Raw genomic sequence first — 21,837 nt, 5'->3', positions numbered from 1 at the left:
TGATCCCACGTGACCCTGGGAAGGCTCACATAAAAGAACATTTGGGCGTGGATAGTTTTGTCATAATATATTTAAAAAATCATCCAGAAGTATTTCGTATGTTGAAAGATGAGAGGTCTGTCGTTCTGGATAACATTTCTGGACATCCCTTTCCCTTTCCGAACTTTTTTTAAATTTATCATTTAGAGTGGGGCCAATGTAATTAAAATTCGAAAATAAAAATGGAACAATAACAATATAAGGTGAATGATCCAATGTCCCTTGACCCGACCCTCTATTTGTTTTGACCCGATCCGGTAAAGAAACCCAAACCTCAGTATCTTTGATGGATTGCAGTAAGCTGTTGATGACAGCTCGGGCTTCAAACGTCAAGACCGCAGAAAACACCTGTGTCATGCACCACTGGTTATAAATCTTGGTGAAATATGGAGTACTTCTTGTTACGCGGAAAACCAGCTCCCCAACAGAGATATTAACTGAAGTTGTTTACATTGCCGATTTAGAGTAGAACAAGCTATAAGGTTCGATGTGCTTCATATTCTTCTGAACAAACAGTTTCTTGCAAGAATAAACATAAGAGGTACAGGAACCGGTATGTACAGTGTAGCTTCTGCTATGTGAAATTCGAATTAAATTTCTTCATAGCCCTTATGTTGGGTTTAAGAGGTTATTGAATGCGTGCCATGGTACGTTAAACATTGCTTCCGTTCACTATTAATCTTTACCACCTCTTTCTGAGAAAGTTTGATTTGAATTCAAATTTATGTATGAGCATATTTTTTATACAAGTCACTCTTCAACCATTTCAATTTATTGGAGATGCGAAAACAACAAAACTCTAGCGCTACGTAGGCACGAGTTTTGGGTCTTGCGTCCCGTAGACGTAATAAGTTATAATATATTTATAATAAATTCTAGAGAAATGAACAATACTTTCCTTGAACAATTCCCTTTGGTAAGAATGATAATTTCAATATGTTTGATAAACTACAGGTAAGAACAAAAAAAAAACTTTTAATCACCGAAAACATAACCTCATGATATCTTGTAAATAATTATTATGACACTTTTTCCAGATGAAACGTATACCAACACATTTAAAAAAAAAAGAAAATAAAGCTGGAGTTATAATTCAATCTCTTATTGAAGCTTATGTGTGAAGTCATTAGGTTTTTGACACCACGTGACTTCGTTTAACTCAACTAAATTCATTTTGGCATTTCAGAGAGTTCAATTTAACTGTTGTATCACTGCAAACCCATCGCGAGGAATTAAACTTGAGTTCTGAATGCCCCCCTACCCCCCCCCCAAAAAAAAAAAAAAAGAGAGAAAAAACACACACATACACACACACACATATAGAAAACATAACTGTAAAAGCAAACAATAGACAATCATAATTCTTTCAGTACGGTGTGTATTTCCAAAAAATATTCTCTTATATTGTACATTTCAATATAAATACCATCAGTGAAAATATCACAAACAAATAACGTGTGCTCACCACGTTCAACGAATAAAACACTTGCAAACGTATTTTCCAGTCAAAGATCATCTGGCAGTCAACCGCTTTTATCAGAAACATTCTTTTGTTTTTAGGACGATATTTACATAATATTCATCAGTATTAACCGATGAAGCCAGTTCTTCATTTATCCCACAGTCAGATCGTTAAGATAACACTTTGTGCCAAAGTGTTGGATGCTCAATATCGATGGCTATATTGGCCCCGCGACTTAGAGTATTGGCCCCTGCCAAGTATAGCGTAGGGGGAGGCACAGCAGGCACCAGTTAGTCGTCAAAAAGTAGCAATGGTGGGGTGTGCGTAAACAGTTATGGCTTTTAAGAGCACAGGTCCACGTGCAGCTCTTTTGATATCGTCCTCGCCAATCTTTTGGTGCATGGTATTCGTCAAAACAATCCGGAAAATCCAACATCCGGTTGTTTTAAAAAACGACATATTCAAAACCAGGGTATTTGGCAAAATGTCCCGTTTCAGTATAGCAACTTTGGCTTTCGACAATGCAGAACCTCCAAGTGTTAAAAGAATGATGTTTACCGGGACTCGAGTCAAAATCACATGTGAAAAGTAGTTCCATCCTGTTGAAATGCTCAAGTCCGATTCACAATGGCATACTTTTTCAGATTTTATACATTGTTGAAAAAATAAAAAGATAAAAATAAAAATTGATTACCCATCAAAGTGCACATTTATGATCATGCTACAGTACGTTGTGCATGAATCTTCGCTAAATAAACCAGAAATTACACTATAATAAATTACACTATTCACATATATACAGTATTATAACAATATAAATACCAAAAAATACCTAAATAGACTTTACTGATAAACCTTTACTCATTATTTAGATCGAAGCTCTCTATTGCTGTGCTATATATGCTCCGTCTCACTAATTCTTAATTAGGCTACTTGGTCCTGGGTTTCTGTAACATTTCTAGCAATGTCAATGACATGAAAACAAAGGCACAGAGCATTATGTATAGTCATATATATGTCAAATGAAACACAATACAAGGCCTATCAACCAAAAGTAGTCCGATGACAAATACATGTACAGTCAATATATTTCTTGAAGACGTTCGTTCGCCTCCCATTACTACACGAGAACAGGCACGCGTATTTATGAAATGTACGAAATGGCAGTGTTCTGAACTGCCTTCCTGAAACAGCCTTTGTTGCTGAATTATGGTGCTTACTTTGACCTTTCGATTGCACGTGATTTCATTCATTTTGTATAGCGAAAGAATAAATCCATTTCCCTGAGCATTTTGCAAAACATTTGTCGCCGAAGGGGGTCCAAAGATCCGCAGCTGATGTAATTTACGATAGGCACTTTTCGTTTTTTGCAGTTGTCAGAAGTCAAAATTCAAGATAGACCACAAGACAAACGCGGTCATGTCCGGCATGATTTTTAAAATCAACATATTTTGTTTTAAGCCCACTTGCAAAGTGCCCAAAATTTCACACTTTCTCGGAACACACCTTTTTGGCGGTCACGCGTCAAATAAAAACCCTTACAGTTGTCACTTCGATGCCATTTTGTCACCCCCTTCACGCGACATCATGTTGTGTCGGCAGCGTTTATTGCTTTTCCAGGTGTGCCTCGCTACCGTTGCTTTTAGCTCAAGTTGTGTAAACTACAGTCAATACCTAATTGGATACGATCACATTTTTACATCAAAAACGTTTTTCAACTCCACAAACTTTAAACAGTTTCCTCAAAGGCTGCCAAATACAGTATAGCGTAAATACAAACACGAGTCTTATTACTAACATCTGCGCGAACAACGCAGCTTTATCGTGAAAGTATGTGGATGAGAAGTTACAGGAGGATATGCACACGATTAATGAATAAATGAACAGATGATGATTAAAACGAGTACAGGTAAGCGGCAAAGGCAGAGATGTAAAGATTGAACAAAGTTCTCTGGTGGACGAATTTTGTTCTTCAGAAGTCTTTTGTCACTTTGTCTGATTTGATGACGTCCTATCTAATCGCATCACTGACGCTCTGCTTCCAGCCGTTTATAGATGCGAAGTCGTGTGTCCGATTCACGGTTTAATGCTGTTTAAGTCTCTGGATAATACAATGTGGGGTGTATGTTTCCGCGCAACTGTCCCAAAAGTTTAAAACGACTTATTTTTTAACTGTTTGCGGAAACGATTAGGAATTTCTTGAAATTCCGAAAAGTCTTCGACCAAGAAGACATGAATGTGTCACACTGATGCTCTGCCACCTTGAAAAGTCAAGTATCACGTGGTGGGTAACGGGGAATTTCGATTTCTGTGAGGAGAGATAACGTTCATGACTCGTCCACGTAGCCGCCGCGTTCATCTTCGTCTTCCTCTTCTTTATCTGTTGAGAAAAAGGATAACAATAAAGATGTTTGTAATCATGAGTGTATGTTTTTATTTTATTTCTTATTATTTCTTTATTCCATTTTATTTATTTATTTATTTGCGAGAAGAGAAATTCATACACTGTGGCCAAACACATTTGAAATATTTAAATCTTTTAACGAATTCGTATATTGTTCAAAGACGCTTTAAGCTTAAACGTACTTTTGTTGTAAATAAAACTTTATTGAAATATCTTCTATGTGATTAGCTTCGGTACTATTATATACATGTTTATTTGACAGAACCTTACCTTTGCAGATTACTCTGTATAAAAGCTTTCGTAGATTTTTGTTCAAAGCTGCTGATTGGTTGAACCTTAACCCATACTGAGGCTTGGAGGCGAGGCTGAACAACGTCTTGTCGCTTACTTCATCGGAGACTGCCAGTGTCATAATTTTAATACCGTGCTTCTTCGCAGCTCTGGCTGCGGCGTAGGCCGATTTCAACTTTTCTGGGTCCTTGTCCAAAACGAGCACCGCCAATTTCCGTACATTCTTACGGGCGCCGTTTTTATGGTGGAAAGTGCTCTTGACGAGGTGGTGGATTCTTGACTGGGTGGTGTACAATTCTTTGCTCTGTAATAAACATAGAACGGACCTTTATTTTAAGAGAAATAAAAACATATTGGGACAGAGTAAATACAAGTTAATACAAGGCTAAATCATACGTTTTCTGTATATATACATATACCATGTACCAGTCCTACATTTCAAAGACCATTGATGTTAGCTTTTTTTCCATGAAAGCTTGGACGAAGATGAAAGCAATTTGTGTATCTTTTACCCTAACACTTTAAATGAAAATGGCATTACCTCTACGTTGTCCAAATGTTTATGAAGGGACCACATATCCTGGTACTGGTTGAAAGAGAATCCGGGTGCCTTGCACTCCTCTGGGACCATGGCGACCTGGATGGCATCCGGTCCGACTTCAAACTTCTTGGTGATGTTCTTGACGAGCTGACTGTAGAAGCGCAATTTGTCGGGGTTTCTCGTCGTGGCCTCCCCCAGAACGAAGGCAACATCGGATTGCATCTTCTTGCCGCAGTCTACAAATAATCAAAATCAATAAGGGAATAAAGAAAATGAATCGAATATGCACCGTAGTGGGTTACTGCATGTACCAGTGACTGTCGCATTGGTATATTGGTTCACGTGCACCAGCTAGACATTCTGTTACACTTAGTGACGTGTACCAGAAAAAGACACCACCATGCCTTCATTGGAGTAGGAAGAAATATAAAATCATTGATATAGACAGGATCATGTATATAATAAACGTTTCAGCAAGTAAATACAATATAATAATCAATGGAAATCAAAGACAAACTACTGAAATGTCTGACAGCATTGTTCAAACACTCCCGTGCTGTCACCCAACACGTTGGAAAAAATCGAGACAAAACTCTGAATGCAGTTAAGGCTTAAACTCCCTTGGTGCTCAAGATTAACCTGTCAAACATGATACTTTCCCACATTGAAATGTCTTTTTTAAAGCCGTATGTGTTTCGATGCTCCATCTGAGAAAGAGCGTGACCTTGAAGATGCAGTTTGGATTCGTGAAGTGAAATCACGAAACAGGGAGAATATGTGACACCGAAAAGGTGCCATTATCTTGAGTTACGCAACATGATATCAGCCTTAGTTAAGCCTCTGTGGTGGTTGGCAATAGTTTGATGGTGTCAACGAGATAAAATATACCCGAGTTGCGTGCATTATTGCGAATTTTACTTTAGTTTCTTTTTCTACAGTACGTGCCACGAGAAATTTTGCGCTCAAACCAATTTTGGCGCGGCATTTATACAACGTCCCCACCCAACAATGAATGGCATCGAGGTAAACCTCCTTGTAACTGGAAATGACCACCAAAACAATTGAAATCATACAACTCAATCCCCTGTCCCGATATATAAAATGAACACAAGAAATGAACACATGGTGCTTACCATGCCATGGTGGAATCTTAGCCTTGACTTCACACGCTTTGATGGCCAACTCCCTCTTGATGTTGTTCAAGGCGTCATAGCCGCCTTTCACGTGGAACACGTTCTTCTCCGTGGGCTCGCTTGCTATGGCATTCAGCTCGTTGATGTCGATGTTCAAACCCTGAAGCAAAAGGAGTTTTCCTATGTAATATTTAGAGTTATGGTATGTCGGAATGTCATTCCGTGTAAAATGAAATGCGAAACATTCTAGGGTCCCCGATAACAATCGTACTACGTTTTTAGATGCTGAGGGGTTATTTTTCCTAACTTCTTACTTCAGGATAAAATGCTTTCAAACTTACGTTCTTACGCCGATCGCCAATGCCGATGACCATGATTCTGATCCCCGCCTCTTTGGCCAGCTTGGCCTGTTTGATCGTCTCTTCTTTGAGTGTAGACTTCCCGTCTGTCATCACGATGGCGATTTTAGGGACCTATACAAATAAGAAAAGACCATAATCTGTCAATGCGCAATTGATAAAGCAGTTATTTTAGAAGTTGTTTTAATTATAAATTAATAAACATTTTAATCAAAATCTATATAGTGCCATGGCCTTTGAATTAATTTTTGTTCCTTAAATATTTAGGACTTGAGTATTTTTTTGCATGCTCACTTCATCATCGTCCCATCTAGCGCCCTCCCGCATCGTCATCATGCTTTCGCGCATCTTCTTCAAAGCGATATTGGTGTACGTCTGTCCAGCACGCTGGTAAATCTTCTTAATGGCATTGGACAGCTGCTCCCGCTTGAAGTAATCGTTGAGGTTAAACTGGATGTCCACGGCGTAGGAGTCACTGAACGTGATGGCGCCGACCCTTGTCCCCGTCCCGTGCCCGTCCACGTTGAATTCGTTGACCACGCTGTTGATGAACTCTAGCTGTTTCCGGAAGTGAGGCGGCCATATGCTGGAGCTGGCGTCGATGACGAAGACTAGATCGGAGGGAAGGCCACATACTGGAAAATAAAGTTATCAAGTTTAAAATTTTATAACCGTGTCCAACTAAAATGTAACTGTGTTTATTTATTTACATGGCACATGCTACTACTACTACTACTACTACTACTACTACTACTACTACTACTACTACATGTCTACTACTACTACTACTACTACTACTACTACTACTACTACTACATGTCTACTACTACTACTACTACTACTACTACTACTACTACTACTACATGTCTACTACTACTACTACTACTACTACTACTACTTAATATCTTTAGGGCATCAGATATGACAAATTTACAGCTACAAAAATACAAAACTGTGCCCAAACGTTTCTAACATGAGTAGCAAATGGTAACACTGGTGCGCGTGTCGTAGCGTTACATTTGGACCGCACTGTACCATGGACAAAAAAAGTCAATGTGCGATGCAGAGGTGGGCGTTACTGTATCAGTCCAAGATGTGGCGTTAGAATAAAGCACTCTTCACACGCGGTGAGTTGCAGCGCACCGGTTCCCCTCAACAGTAAGCGGATTTTAATGTCAAATTCCAATGAACATCGCTCACGGCCAGTATTATAACTTAAACTCATTATCAACCCATTTACAGGTCTTGCGAAACTGTAGTAATGCTAATCGTTTTATCTGGTGTCGTATTACATTTTAAAGAAAAAATGTTAAAATAAACGGGATTTAAGATAACACAGTAAAGAGCTAATCTAGAAAACAGCTTAAAAAATCTACAAACGTGTCACTTGCTCTTTGCTTAATGTAAGGTCTTATCAATACTGTTTATTAAAGAGAGTTTGGAAATAGGGTTTATGGGGCGCATTATTTTTTAAACATCTCCCACTAAGCCGTGACCCCTTCAGCTAGAGTGAGAACACTGTTAATTTGGCATTGCTAGCTACTGAAACAACATTTCAGTAGAACTGTCAAACAATCTGCGGTAGGGAGAGTGTCTCGGGGCACAGGTGAGGGGCCTCAGACGAACGCACTGGTCACCTGAGGTCAAGCGACGGCCCGAGTGGGGTCAGTTGATGGGAAACAACCACTTAACCACAAGTGGCGTCTCCCACTCGGCCAGGTGCGTGTGACGGATGCTAGTCTCGTGTTAGTGTAATACTCGTACGTTGGCTGCTGTATTGGGCTGTCGTGACGGATTTCTATGGAGGTGGGTGCATCGGGCGGAAAATAAAAGGCGACCTGTCTGAAGATTTCTAAAGAGATATTTTTGAACCTATAGTCAGTACACAAGAGACATTAAAAGAACTACAGTATTTCACCAAAGCTGTATCTGCCTGATTTTCAACCACCGGTGTTCTTTGTGGGATCTATCCAGTAGACTGTGCTCTCGACTACCCTTTCATGTAGGCCTACACGATGTGTATCTACCGCACTATGTATAAAATATACTTGTATTATGCATACGCGTTCATGTCAGGATGGGATATCCCAGTACATGTACAACTTGTTAGAATAACCACCCCCTTTATTCACTGCTCAGAGGTCATTTACAATCAAATCAGTCTCCCTCGCTGCCCAGAGAAGATGGTCGTTTTGCAGTCCAACTTTGTAAAAAAAAATTGTTTTCATCTTTCGTGTCACGTGTTTACCCGTAACTGCCACGCGATGTTTCGTAATAGCTCAGGGCTTCCTTCAGCTTTTATTGGGCGTTCATCAATCGTGAGCCAGGCGCTCTTTGTTGGTTGTTTTTCTTAGGCCGCTAATTTAACAGTACCAGTGGTGATTCTGTTTTGTAATGGCACGAGCAGTTACGTATTGTACATGCCTCCTGCTTCAGTTCCTTTCACTATACCAAACGGTCACCGGGCGAGCCACCGGTCAGTTGAGGCGATTTCTTTATTTTCCAAAATCGGTGCCACTTTGCTCTTTGGACCCACTACATGCACAAGTCAGTGACAAAAAATGAACTTCTATGGAATTAATTTACACTTAAATTGTGCTACATATATCAATACTAGACCCAATTTTCCACCACGCTCGGTATATTTCATGCCTGTTGCATTTGGCATTGAGATTACGTGATGCAACAAATTTCCACATTTCTTCATTTCCAGAAACTGGTCGAAATCGAAATAAATATTTCTATAGCAAGTGGTTCTTGTAAAAATAATCTTCCTTTTAAGTTGGCCCATATGAACGATTCCATTGCTATATTTGCGAGGCTAGCAAAGATTGCGAAATCTTTGTTTTCGTTTGACTAGTCAAAACGGAAAAACTTCAAACGGTTAAAAATGATAAATTGTTTCCCTCACCAACCGACAACAGCATTTCACACACACATCGTCAACTGTTTAAGGTGTAATTTCCAAAAAATCAAAGCCTCTTCCAAAACATTTAGCAATCGAATAATTTACGTGAACCAGAATCACGGGACGACAAAAAAATCTAATGAGGAAAACATATTGAGAGTTATTCACCCTGATGTACGTGTAGTTACTTAAAGCAAAAGAGGAAAAAAGTATTTCCGTTTCACCGTGGCATGCCCTTGTTGAAAGTTACTCCGAATCATTTAATTCGGAATGCAATAACTGCGAGCACAATAAAACAGCGCACTTGTGACTTAATGAGATCGCACTTTGGATATGGGGGGAAAAATAACGAGAATAATACTCGCATTAAAGACGCCCCACGAGCCAAGAGAGGACCGCTTAACATTTGTTGCCCTCTCTCTTTCTCTCTCTTTCTCTCCCACTCTCTCCGTTGTGCATAACAGTCGTTTTTTTTACTACGAAGAATAATTTATCTTGCTTATTTAAGTCGAGTGACACAAAACACAGAAACACAGATCAATTTACTTATTATACATACTTTTACTCCCCACCCCCTCGAAGGGAGTTAAATTAAATATAATTCAAAACGGGTGCTTAAACTGAAGGAAAATAGTAGACGCGAAGAAATAGACGGTTGCGTAAACTAATCATATGGTAGAAATGTACACATATCTAATTTGGGACATGCCAAAATGAAAAAAAATGTGAGAAAATTACTCTTATCAAGATTGCGGTTTCGACAGTCAAGCATAACCTCCCACCACGGCTTACAGTATTACCTGACTGAATAAAATTTTAAAAAATTGCGGTGTTCTCTTTTCAACGGCTAATTTCCTTTCTTTTCTACTTTTCTATTTTTAGGAGAAAGGTGTGAGTTGAAATTAGGAAGGCGGGGTTCTAAGATGAGCTTACTCATTTGCCTTTTCAGCGTAATTGGAAAGGGACGCGCACACCGGACCGCGGAATAATTAGCTCAGTGTCGAACACATTATAAAGAAACACGATGCATATTTTCCGAGGGTGTTTCCATTTAGGAATGCAATTCAACACTTACTTTTAGGCGGGCCGGTCGGCTGGGGCTTGGTCTCAAATTCGTAATCACTGAAATAACCGCTCACCTAAAAAGGTAAAAATGAAAGATTGTAATTACCCAAGAATGCGGAAAACATGTCCAACTATAAACACATAGCAACAACTCAAACAAGAATCACTCCTGATGCGAGCAATAAAGAACCCAAATTAACCCAGAGCAAATTGATAATTCACTCCACTCTCACTTTACTTTACTAAACGTAATTGACTTCTATTATTACCTATCGAGTAAATAGACAAATAATCAGATTTCAACTATGCAGAAAATCTCGAAATAGCTTGGTATTTGTATACGCGGACAACCGAGTCTCAATATACATATATACGGTATCAGTTTTCTATATAATCAGCTCGTTTTGCAAGGCCTTTGCGGAGGTCTTGGGGCCTGCGCCAGAGGTTGAGGGTAGCGCCGGACTGGCGTGGTATGGCCCTTTTTGTCAAAGACGTGAAAAGCACAAAGGGGCAGTGCCCGGGATTCTTAGCTGTCTTTTATTTCTTCACGACACCCTGCTAGTTCAGCTCGATATAGCTCGCGTGGCTTGTAAGAAGAGCGTCGTCTGCGAAAGAATGCGACGTGACGTAAGCCCCCTGCCCAGGTTAGGGGGCTCGGTTTACCCCCTACTCGACCCCAATACCGGTGCTGCTAGCGTCCTGCAGGGAATGTTTATGGTCAGGGACGAAAAAACACGCGGTCCGTGTACAAACAAATATGATCGGATTGCTCCCACGAAATGAGGAATTTCTCTCGCATTATGAAGGACAAAGATGACAAACATGTCAGGCAGACGATCTTTTCAGGCGATACCTGTCACTTTTCGCTCTACACATACACTCCAGACGACAGGGCACATGCTTGCGATTCCGCCCCGACGCCTGTTCAGCGGTATGGTGAAAAAAATAACAAACGTCCCTCAGGTGAAAGATCCGCGTTTATTAAGACCCTTCTCTAGGCGGATACTCCTAAACTGCCGTGTTCAATAAGATCTTGAAAGACCCTTTAATTGGTCGTGATCGGTTTCCGGTTTTGTTTTTATTACCGTAATAAATGCGAATTGCCGTTACTGCATTTTAATAATGCATACCAGTTGCACCCCTCAGCGGCTGAATGCTGCATTTGTTTTACTTGGCAGCTTGTCCGAATTCCTCCACGCCGTGAATCAAATAACATTTACACCGCTGGAATATGAAGTTTGTTTCAAATTAACCCAAAAAACGCAGGTGCTCGTGTTAATTGAAGAAAGGCCACGCGCAGCGCAGGTGAAGCCCTCGAAGTCATGTCTCCGTGACGCCTTTATCACATTTTAATCGACTTTTCGCCTTTAAAGGATTTTAAAATGGGAAACAATTTTGTCTTAGACTTTGTCTTTGTTCTTAAGTCTTGTAATCTGCTCTAAATGAGAAACGAGTCTACAAATATAGCGTCTTTCGGCGGTCGATTCATACCATAACTCCATTACAAGCGACAATCGTGGTAAATCGTGCTGCCAGACGATCCGTGTCGGCATGTGAATCGCGGGAAAGTAAGTGTCGCAGACGACGGGGACGTCGCAAGAAAACAAATCGGTCTCTTCATATTAGAGTTGCAATAAAATATTTTTTGTCAACAGGCTGTCCTTCGAGTGGAAAACAAGTATGTTCGACCGCCAGTCTCAACAATTTTATTAACTACACTTGAACAAAAATTTGAACAAGATGAAAAACATGAAAACCTTCCACGACGAACAAAAATGGCCAATAAATCAGGCATATGCCTAGACAACGAGAATGTAAATAGTCTATTACGCGATTACAACACAAAAGACAATAAAGTGAATTCCTTTATTCCTTATCTTTGGTGTTTTTCCAAATAACATTAAATAAGAAGTCATCATCGTATCTGTCGCCAGCACCAATTTTTCTTCACGGCCATAAAAAAAGATAACCGCGGAATCGTGGATCTCATTATTTCATTTCTTGGCCTCCTGCGAGCGGAAGCCAAAATAGATTGAATCATGGGGTCATTTGTAAAACAAGAAGAAAAGAAAATGCGGCGTTATCGAACGCATTACCTCATATCAAAACCAGGTGGAGAACCCGGTTGCAATTCATCTGAGTGACATTTTATTCATTAAACAACCGTGAAATCCCCCATTGGGCTTCGAGTGGGGAATAAATTCCCCCCTTAAAGACCTTTATCAAGATAAGAAGCAGTAGGCGTGCTTATTTTCTTTAATTTCAGGAATTGTCTAAGATAATTGGACGTCTGGTATCGCCCTGTAGAGCTATTTCTTACTAGATGCAAACGGAGGCTTTTTCGAACTTTTTCCAAAAATTCACTAGAAAAAAGCTCGACAATACTTTGGTGACAATACTTTGGTAGCACATGTGCGCTACTCTGTACAAAGTTGCCCTTGAACGGAAGGTGAGACGCTAAACGCACTAATTATGTGACGCTTACAAAGGTTTGTTTTTTATCTAAGCAGCTCAGGTGACACTCTGCCTGTCACTTTACTTGACATTTACACGAATTATTTGAGTAAACCAAATGTGACGCTTATCCGCTCCGTAGCTGGGACGATCCGCAGATTCCGAAGGCTCGCGCTGACAAAGCCCCGCGACTGACAGTGCCAGTGAACTATGCGAAACATCGTGAATACAATCGAATTAAAAAGGGCAGTTCAGGTTACGGCGCGAAAGGGAGATCGTCTGTATTTCAAGAATGAAAAATTTTAATCGCTAAGTGGTGTAGTAAAAATGATCAGAAGAAGACCATTTCCTTTTGTTTGCACGGACGCAGGTGAAGCGAGTGCTCAACTCTGAGGAGTCAATCGGGGAGGGCAGAGCATCATTTTTGCGGTTGGGGACTATTCTATGGTTTCTATCACAGTGTAGCGATACGGTTAAAGAAAAACAGTCCCGCACCATGGCCCGGACCAGACCCTGAGACACGTTTCAAATAGGCAATCGAGGGGCGTCTTGTTTTATTTGCTTGACTTGCTGACTGGAATTATGGCATTTTCAGGCTTTTCAAAAACAGTCACCCGACGAAAAATAGATTTGTTTACCGTGCTGAAAGGAACGCATAGTTTCACGTTGAGGGTCAAACAGCCGTGAACCCCCGTACCCCAGCGCCACCTGACGGGGGATTTCAAATAGATGTCAAATAGTTGGATTTAATTGAAAATCTATCTTTTCAACAGAATGAGTCGACTTAAAGTGCCGCGGGCTTTGAAAATGGACTCTTAAACCCTGGGTCAGTGCCGCCGCTTCGCGCCAGCTTAAATTGTCGTCTGCTCGGCAAAAAAGTACATTCGTCACATCTCAATTTCAAAGAATTATTTCGACTTTGCTTTCAAAGGAAAAAATCGCCTCTAGCATTAAAACGATTTCCAACGACATAACAGAATCGCTGTAAGCTTCTGGCATCCCCCTTGCAGCGTTTTAACTTAAACACGTGCATCGCCCCCGTAATTAACCGCTCGTGCCGGCAACCCGGTTTTTATTGGCTACAATCCTCGTGAATATTTTCTTTACCATCGCTGTTTCTGTGACTTTTGCTACCGCAACAACTAAAAACAATTTGGCGTAACGAAAATAACCCATCTGAGTTTGTAACCCAACAGGGGAAAATAAACATGTAAAATAAACCAAACTAGAATCTTCGAGATGACAGGGTGCTTTGATAGATGACTAGGTTTTCCACGATTTACATCAGCGCGTTCCAATTGACTTTCTTAAGTGAAATGACTTGTTTGTTTTCTTGTCGATTTTTTCTCCACATTTCGCTGCACGTCACGTACAACAAATCAACGGCGACTCTCCAAAGTCGATAACGCTGTCACGCAACAGCTTAGCTTGAGACCTCTTTTACAAAGTAAATAAATAAAGTAAAGAAAGAAATGTTTATAAGAAAACAGCACTAGATTTTTAAGTCAAGTAGGACTTATCGATTGTAAAAAAAGGAATATTCTACTTACCATTGAACAACAGAGAAGTGCCACGACCACGGCCTCGGCTATTCTGTACATCTTGATTTTCGTTCGTGTAAAAACGACCAGGACGGCAAAAAAATCCACTTCAGTTAAATCAGTATCTACTTATGCCTTTCAAGTCAATGCTGAAGTTCCTCGACTGACTTTAAAAACGATCCTAAAGAAGTTTTCCTTGGCGTTCGCTTTTCTTTATCTGCTTTTAGTGTATAAAGTTGAGGAGCTCTACCTAGTCAACCGCGTTAAAGTATGTAGTACTAGTAGTACTGCGTCTTCGTTCTTCGAGGACCTCGTGAGTGAGTATGAATGAAGCTCCCTCTCAGCTGATGGCCTTTTTATAGGCTAGTAAGCGAGGTTATTTTTAGTGGGCGCAGGGTTTACTGATGGAACCGATTGATTTATTGTGGAGAGGGCCGCTGTTTCAAGTTACTCGGGCGGAAGTGAAATTCCCCCTAGACGCCATGCCAATCGACGTCACCGTGCACCGGCCTGGCTTAGCCAATCATTAGAGGCCGTTTGGTAAAATCACGTACGCGGCTTGATAACAAGAGAATCAGCTGAAAGCCGTGTCAGGCCCCGTTATTTTGCCTGCTCAACGAGGGGAGTTAAGGAGCCACGTCCCCCGAGGCCAGAATTAATCGTTTAAGTTGACACACTGTTTTCAAGAAATGTATTTATTTAATCCGTGTATAGACGGTATCAGCCGGTCCTTACATGAAGTTATTCTCCGTTATTGTTCGCTACTCTGGTCATTCCAACAATGCGAACAATGTTCATAAATTAGCAGCCTAACACATTTGTTTTTGTTTTCACTTTCTCCAGGCTCTTTGTCGTTCTGTTGACTTCGTATGTACACGTTGCTGACTAGGGGGGACAATTAATACATTTACCTTAAGATTGTTGACAAGGGGGGTGTGTTGACTTCGTGATTTACCAAATTTCATTCCTTTGTGTCGATAAATCCCTGCCACATTGTTGAAAAAACTGATGTTTATTTTCGCTACGATTGACCTGTGAATTGGTAAGAACAACAGTAACGCTTTAGCTTTTCACTGCCGTGAAAATATAACTCATTTTGTAAGCGAACTGATTCTTGGCATGCCGAGGCTTACCTATTAGCGACAGAAGGCAACAAGTCGAAAGGCACGCACAAAGAGGATTTAATTTGATAAAGCAACGCTGTGAATTCTTTCAGCCTGTGTAATACAACAGAAGTAACTATATTCAATAGGGGGCGGGAGGTTCACGCATCTCGCATGCGTTCTACATTGTATGTATAGCTTTGTGCGTAGTCCTCTTTTTCCCTATCGCTCTACCAGTCAAAATAACCCAAGTCTGGGTCTGATAAGAGAAAGGGCAAATTTTGAGGGCGCGGGAGGGTGTACTTATTCAGTATTTGACTTTGTATGAGAGTTGTCATTATAGATTCGGTTCAGTCGATTTTTCCTGCACAAGAAACATGAGATACACATCCTATTTTGCTATCACCTCATTACTGCATAACGGAAATCGAAGACAAAAGAATAAAGGATAGATGCGCTCAGACCCATGCCCCTTTATCATTTAGTACTGCTGATATTAGAATAAGAAGTATTTTCTTTAAATCGGACGACCACATCGAAGTAACGACGGCGAAAAATCAGTTGTCACGTATCAAGTGGTCCATTTGTCAATTCCCAATTTAATGGGCTATATTGTCACTCCCACAACTGACAGGAGTTTAAACCGCAGCTCCAGATAATCATCACCTAAGTATTTCCCTGTCATTTTTTAACCACATCATTAATTGCCGTGTATACAGCAACAAGGTGGAAAGATCATGTTAACGCTTCTGCCAGTGTTGGTGTTTTATGACCGCCCGTTACCGTTGCCGTGCTCTAAATCGCCCGTTCAAAAACATTAGTTTTTCGTCTCGTCACCAACACATGCTTGTGTCATCAGCGGGCAATCGAAAACCGATTAAGTGTAAATTTTGACTTTCCTAAGTCACCCATATAACGACTTTTCCTTTCTCCGTCTCTCACTCATCGGGTCTTACTGGTACACGTTAGGCTGCGATATTTATCATGAAGTCCTGCGTCTCTTGTTAAACCACAGGACCCTGATGCAATGACGAGGGTTTCATCAGTCTGTAGGAAGAGGTGGGTTTCGAGGGGTTCGGGGTAAGGAAGAACCACTTCTTTTGGCCAGGAAAGGTCCGGTCTCAATAAAAATTTGATTGAGAGTTTTAGGCTCCTTCCCAAATTTGGCTAATTAAGGGGTTAACAGTCCACTTTATCAGAAAAAAAGTAACCCCCCCCCCCCCCCCCCCGGCTATATGCCTGGATAAGATCAGTCCGGGAATTACCAGATTTATGATTGAATCAACAGCCCAAGTATAGAGGTCCCATCATCTTTTCGCACACCATATTGTGCCAAGCCCCTAAAAACCGTCACCGGTATTTTCTCATTTAATCGCTCATTAAGGGAAAGTGTCAACATATTGGAGGTTAGATATTTGCCGGAAGACTTGGCTAGACCTAGTGTAAATCTAGCTAATGTTTATTGGAAGAGTAATGATTGCCTTTGACAACTTCTTGTAGGGTGATAACTTATCAATCATTTAGTATGTAAACTTACATTTGTTCCCAATGTAAACCGGAAATGTCAGTTTGTGATACTACAGCGAAACAGAAATCTATACATTATTCACTATCAGACGACACATCTTTGGGCCTTGTTAAGTAAATTTTGCCAATGGCCTGAAAGACGCGTTCTCTTTTTTTAACAGTTATGAGTGTGCTTTTAAAGTGATTGCGACCCTCAACAACAAATCTTCTCGTCAAATTTGCTTTAAATTGACAATCGTTTAAGTGTTTGTGTTGACTGGTGTAAGCTTGTCGGGTTTTTCTTTTAATGGGAAAAGTCGCGGCCCCTCAGGTGGCTGTGATAAATTCCTTTAGACGCTTTAACTTTACATGTCGTTAAAGAGGACAGCGTTTGTATAAGGGTAATTCTATGTAATAGGATCCCGTCTCCATACACCAGACGTGACTCTAGCCTAGTTTCAAACCCATTCATTTTTTTCAACCGAACGCAAGGTTATGCAAGATATAATGGCTTTTAGTGATGAGGTATTTGTCGAAGCAATCAATCGAAACTGCTTATATAAACTTTGTCATGGATCCAGATTCTCCTTTTCAGCGGTGAAAATGATTGCAAACATTTTGAGCCTAAGTCAATAAAAAAGTTACCGGTTTGTCACAATACGGTTTGACCTTGTGGGTGACTCTCATAATTAGACCTTCTGTTACAACATTGGGATGTATTCATGGGCGAAACTGAGGAAAAGTCGACAGAGGTGGTGTGTTTGTTTGCTTTTTTGAGTGGACTTTGTTAAAACTACTCTGCAAAACGTCTTCAATTGGGGACGTACATCTGGCATTAAATTCCGAGATAAATGTAAGAGAGAAACCCAAGATGATAAAATATACGCAGGTGTGCAAATGCGTATCAACATAGCACACGTGTAACACTCTGCTCTGTCTATGTGTGTGTATGTAGGGGGGGGGGGGGGGGGGGGGGAGTGCAGTGTGGGTTTCCTGTTCCGAGGGTGGGTGTGATTTTGGGGTAGTAGAAGTATAGTATTTGTTTTTATTATTTCGTAGAAGATATACAGTTTTATAACACTTAATATGCGAACAGAACACAAAATCTTTTCCATCATAGTGTACACAAAGAAGATGACACTTTAGACAACTATAACAAACTGTAATCAGGCCTACCCAACTACCAGACTCGGCACCTAAGGATCCTGAATTAACCGGTATATCGGACCACACTACCCGTTTTCAAGGTGTGTTTCAGATCGTATTTCGGAGTATCATACCCCAGAACAAATTTTGTAGGACGACTGCGAGCTCATCCACGCTCGACTGAACAACCTGAAACAGTACTCTTACTTTAGAGTACTCTATTTCATTGTCTCTATGGGGGTATATGGGGACTTTACGACATTCGGTTTGAATGTTTTAACCACTTTTGATAGGGCTATTTTGCATTATATTAGATTAATGTGGCAGTCTAAGGTTCATCTAGGTGGCTTTCAAATTAATGCACCCGGTTTTAAAATCATATAGCGATTAAATACGACAATCGTTTACTATCCAATCAAGGTGACAGCCGAGCGTGGGCTCATCCTGTCGGTGTTCTGACTGATACTCCGAAATGCGATCTGACACACACCTTGAAAACGGGTAGTGTGGTCCGATATACCGGTTAATTCAGGATCCTTAGGTGCCGAGTCTGGTAGTTGGTTAGGCCTGGTAATAGACGTTTAGAAAATGGAGTAAAATTAAAAGGAGGGGAAAGACATCGACCTGTTACCGCTTTCACTGTCCCACAGCACTGTCACATAACACCCTGAAGAACACTGTTCAATATATCAATGAAATTGCTACATGCACCCATCTCTGTGACAAGTAGTACAGAGAAGAGGATTTTCCGAGAATGCAGGGTACATGTGCATCGTGTACGTGTTGCAACGCGGAAGGAAATAACTGCATTACAAATATACCAGGTGAAGGTATTCTTTTTGAATACATGGGGAATTTTCTGTGCGTTTAAGAGAGTCATGTTAGTTGTCATGTTAGAGAGAAAAACTCTATTTGATTTACATTTTAGGCATAAATAGTACAGTACATTTTAGTCTGTTTACGTTGAATGAAAAAAACGACATGAAGGAAGTAAACGCGTGCACGCACGCGTGTGTGAATTTGCGTGTGTTTGTGCGTTAGTGTGTTTGTGTGTTAATGTGGTCCTTGCCTTTAGGACTGAAGGCACTAAAAAGAGGGGGAAGCCCCAACTCCCCCCACCCCCAACAACCACCGGGCTCCTTCGCCCATTAAAAAACACTCCCCAGTGCAAGAAGTGAAGGTCTTTCAAATAGTGGCCCGAGGGTATCGCACCGAGTGTACCCTTAAACTGTTCCACCCATTTGAACGCACCTAGAAATTGAAAACTTCACAAAATATTATGATCGTATTTTTGATAAAGGTAAACAAAAAGCTGTTCAAAAACTAATTAAAAAAGGGACGATGTTACAAAAGCTGGCCCTGGGGTGTTGTACGCAGCGCACTTTTGAACCTCTGGCGCACCCAGGAAGCGAATGAATTGGAGAATATTGTGATCAGAGTCGATAAAAGTAAACAAAAAGGTGTTCAAAAACTAAATTAAAAGTTCGTCACACTACCAAACCCCGGTTGTTTGTTTCTGAAAGACGAGCAACTTGAGCCCCCGTGTCGCTGACAAGAGCGTGAAAGGAAAAGCACGTCGAGCCATTTCATAACCGCGACATTCAGTACTGCCACAATAAGGTTCTCGGTCCTGTTATTATTCCACGTCATTTAATTGTTGTGTTTCTTGTGTAGGCAGTGACTTTTGTACCCGGTGACAGCAAAAAGTAACGCATGAAAGTATTGCGTTGTCTTTTGTTTCGTTGACAATTTGTATTTACTTCACTTGTTGGTCAGTGTAATAAATGACGCAGCTTCCCCGTGTGGGAGGGTTCTCGTTTTTACTTACTGTATACATTTAACGCAGTTTCCTCCATAGCTTCGTATCTGGTGCAACATACGGGGGGGGGGGGGGGGGATGTAAGGCTTTAACAAATAAAAATTCACCAAGCGTAGGTATCTCAAAGTGGCACAAACGAGCGATGCACTGAAGTAGCAAATCTCGTGTGTTATGAATTTCTCATATTATTCATCTGAAAATATATGAGAGTGCGTATAGGCGTTCGAATTCGTCAGCTCTGTGCATTCACTCACATACTTGGTTTCTCTATCTTTCGATTTTTCTTCGATTTCTAGGGTTATTTTATTCATAAATAAAAACAAAATAAACATCACATCCACTCAATTTGAGCACTCCCGGTCTAATTCCATCCAGGAGTCAAGCACCGAGTGACCGTTGAGAGTACATTTAGTTTCTTAGATTCAGTAAACAAAGGTAGGGGGTGTATTCTACGCCATTGAGAAGTCGCTTTTAATTATCCCATCAGTTTGACTGCCGGTTCCGCGCGTGCCTCGTGCACGTTCGCCCGTCTCTGTCGTAAGTGTACCTTGTCTGAAGCACTGTAATCTTTGGCACGGCGTGCCGTTTTATTATCGGCGTGATCGTACTCGGCAATAAAATGGCCCTCAAGATTATCTTGTAGTAAATTTAATCGCAAGCAAGGTATGCAGCGGACAATGCAGTGAGCGCATCTGTCAGATAAGTGACCTTGAATTTACGACGGTTCTTTTCCGAACAATTTTTTCCTTAAATTTCTTTGTGTATATTACAACAACTTTCCTTTTTTCGTCTTCCTTCTTTCTTTTTCGTTTTTCTTTTTCTGTTCGCAATGTGCACCAGCTATAACTCTCTGCGAACGCGGATCATCTGCTTTGTCGCTGTACTTTTGAAGAATCGTAAAAAAGGCGCAGTTTGTTTACGTTACCTATGCCTTGTTTACTAGCTTAATCTAGTATCAAATTAACTGTTTTCTGGATCCTTGATAATTGATTGTAAATAACTGACATACCGCTTTACGTTCTAAATAGACTACTGTATTGTCACTCCTATATAGATTAGCACTGTAATTTTATAGGTATACCGCTATATGTATCTGTATGAAAAAATAGAACTGACGAACAATAAGAGCAATGTAAGGTGTTAGTTGGATGAATGTTTTTACCGCCCTTACTAGAACTTCTGCATAAAAGACCATTGTAATTTCTGAGGTATTGTAATGAAAAGTTTGGCTGACGAATGATAATAACAACAAAAACAGCTACAGGTGCAAATTGGACTTAATAACTGACCAAAATGTTTTCGTTATTGTCATGGAATGTTGGGTGGGGTAGGAATAAAAGCCGTAATCCTTTCAGCATTCTTGTAAACGGATAGTTTTTACCTTCGGGGGATATTTTAACTTTTTGACAAATCACGTACATCGAATCATATTTGTGAAATTAAATCTAGGAAAGTCCTTTCCTTATTTCTTGTTAAGGAAGAGTAAATTATCTGAACATTTCAAACTTTCGCCTACACGTCGCCTCAAATAGAGTTATAACGAAAGTTGTCATTGTAAATGTGTCCATGTACTCCCGGCTGCCTTCCTCCGCCGTCAACAGCAAACAACCAGTTTATGAACTGAACGACATCAACATGAAACCTATCCCACCTCTTTAAAAGCGAATTTTCTAAAGTCAATCGCCCTATGTCAACTAACTACGAAAAGTCAGTTTGCCGTCGTCATTTTCCATTATTACGGCGCCGCGGGCTATTACGACAAAAAGGAAAAGTCAACTCCTCGTTGCTCCCCCATACATTGTCCCGGCTAAGGTGAGCTGAGGTTCCTTAAACCACCCTTAACCAATGCTGGATCCGAATTTTTGCTAAGGGGGGAGTGGAGGGGGGGGTCGCAGGGGCAAAAACTTTTTACTCGTTTTTCTCGGCAAATATTAAACAGTAGATATTTAACAATACTATATAGGGCGCAATGTGATAAATCCCTTGATTTTGCTTCATTTTTTCATAATACTTTTTGGTGGAGGTGGGGGGGGGGGGAGGGAGAAACGGGACCCTCGGAGGAAGGA

At 40.6% G+C, this 21,837-nt stretch overlaps 1 protein-coding gene across 1 annotated transcript; it reads right to left on the bottom strand.

Moving 5' to 3' along the window:
- Positions 1 to 1,400: 1,400 nt before the first annotated feature.
- Positions 1,401 to 14,617, bottom strand: LOC106171352 (matrilin-1). The gene is made up of 8 exons (XM_013551662.2): positions 14,207 to 14,617; positions 10,213 to 10,276; positions 6,524 to 6,864; positions 6,212 to 6,343; positions 5,871 to 6,030; positions 4,738 to 4,973; positions 4,176 to 4,500; positions 1,401 to 3,881 (listed from the first exon to the last, which is right to left on the bottom strand). Exons 1-8 carry the CDS (start codon positions 14,255 to 14,257, stop codon positions 3,829 to 3,831), a joined length of 1,362 nt encoding a protein of 453 aa, XP_013407116.2. The 5' UTR covers positions 14,258 to 14,617; the 3' UTR covers positions 1,401 to 3,828.
- Between the last annotated feature and the right edge of the window lie 7,220 nt (positions 14,618 to 21,837).

This window comes from Lingula anatina, chromosome 10 (assembly GCF_051362555.1).
Source record: "Lingula anatina isolate TDL-2025a chromosome 10, LinAna3.0, whole genome shotgun sequence".
Classification (NCBI taxonomy): Eukaryota; Metazoa; Brachiopoda; class Lingulata; order Lingulida; family Lingulidae; genus Lingula; species Lingula anatina.
This window is presented reverse-complemented; position numbering and strand designations above follow the sequence as displayed.

Bases quoted from the DNA above. Each gene is read 5' to 3' on its own strand.
- LOC106171352 (XM_013551662.2), bottom strand. From the start codon at position 14,257: ATGTACAGAATAGCCGAGGCCGTGGTCGTGGCACTTCTCTGTTGTTCA. The intron at 4,974-5,870 runs GTAAGCACCATG...GATTATTTGTAG, and splicing joins TAAGATTCCACCATGGCATG to ACTGCGGCAAGAAGATGCAA. The intron at 3,882-4,175 runs GTAAGGTTCTGT...TTTTCTCAACAG, and splicing joins ATACAGAGTAATCTGCAAAG to ATAAAGAAGAGGAAGACGAA.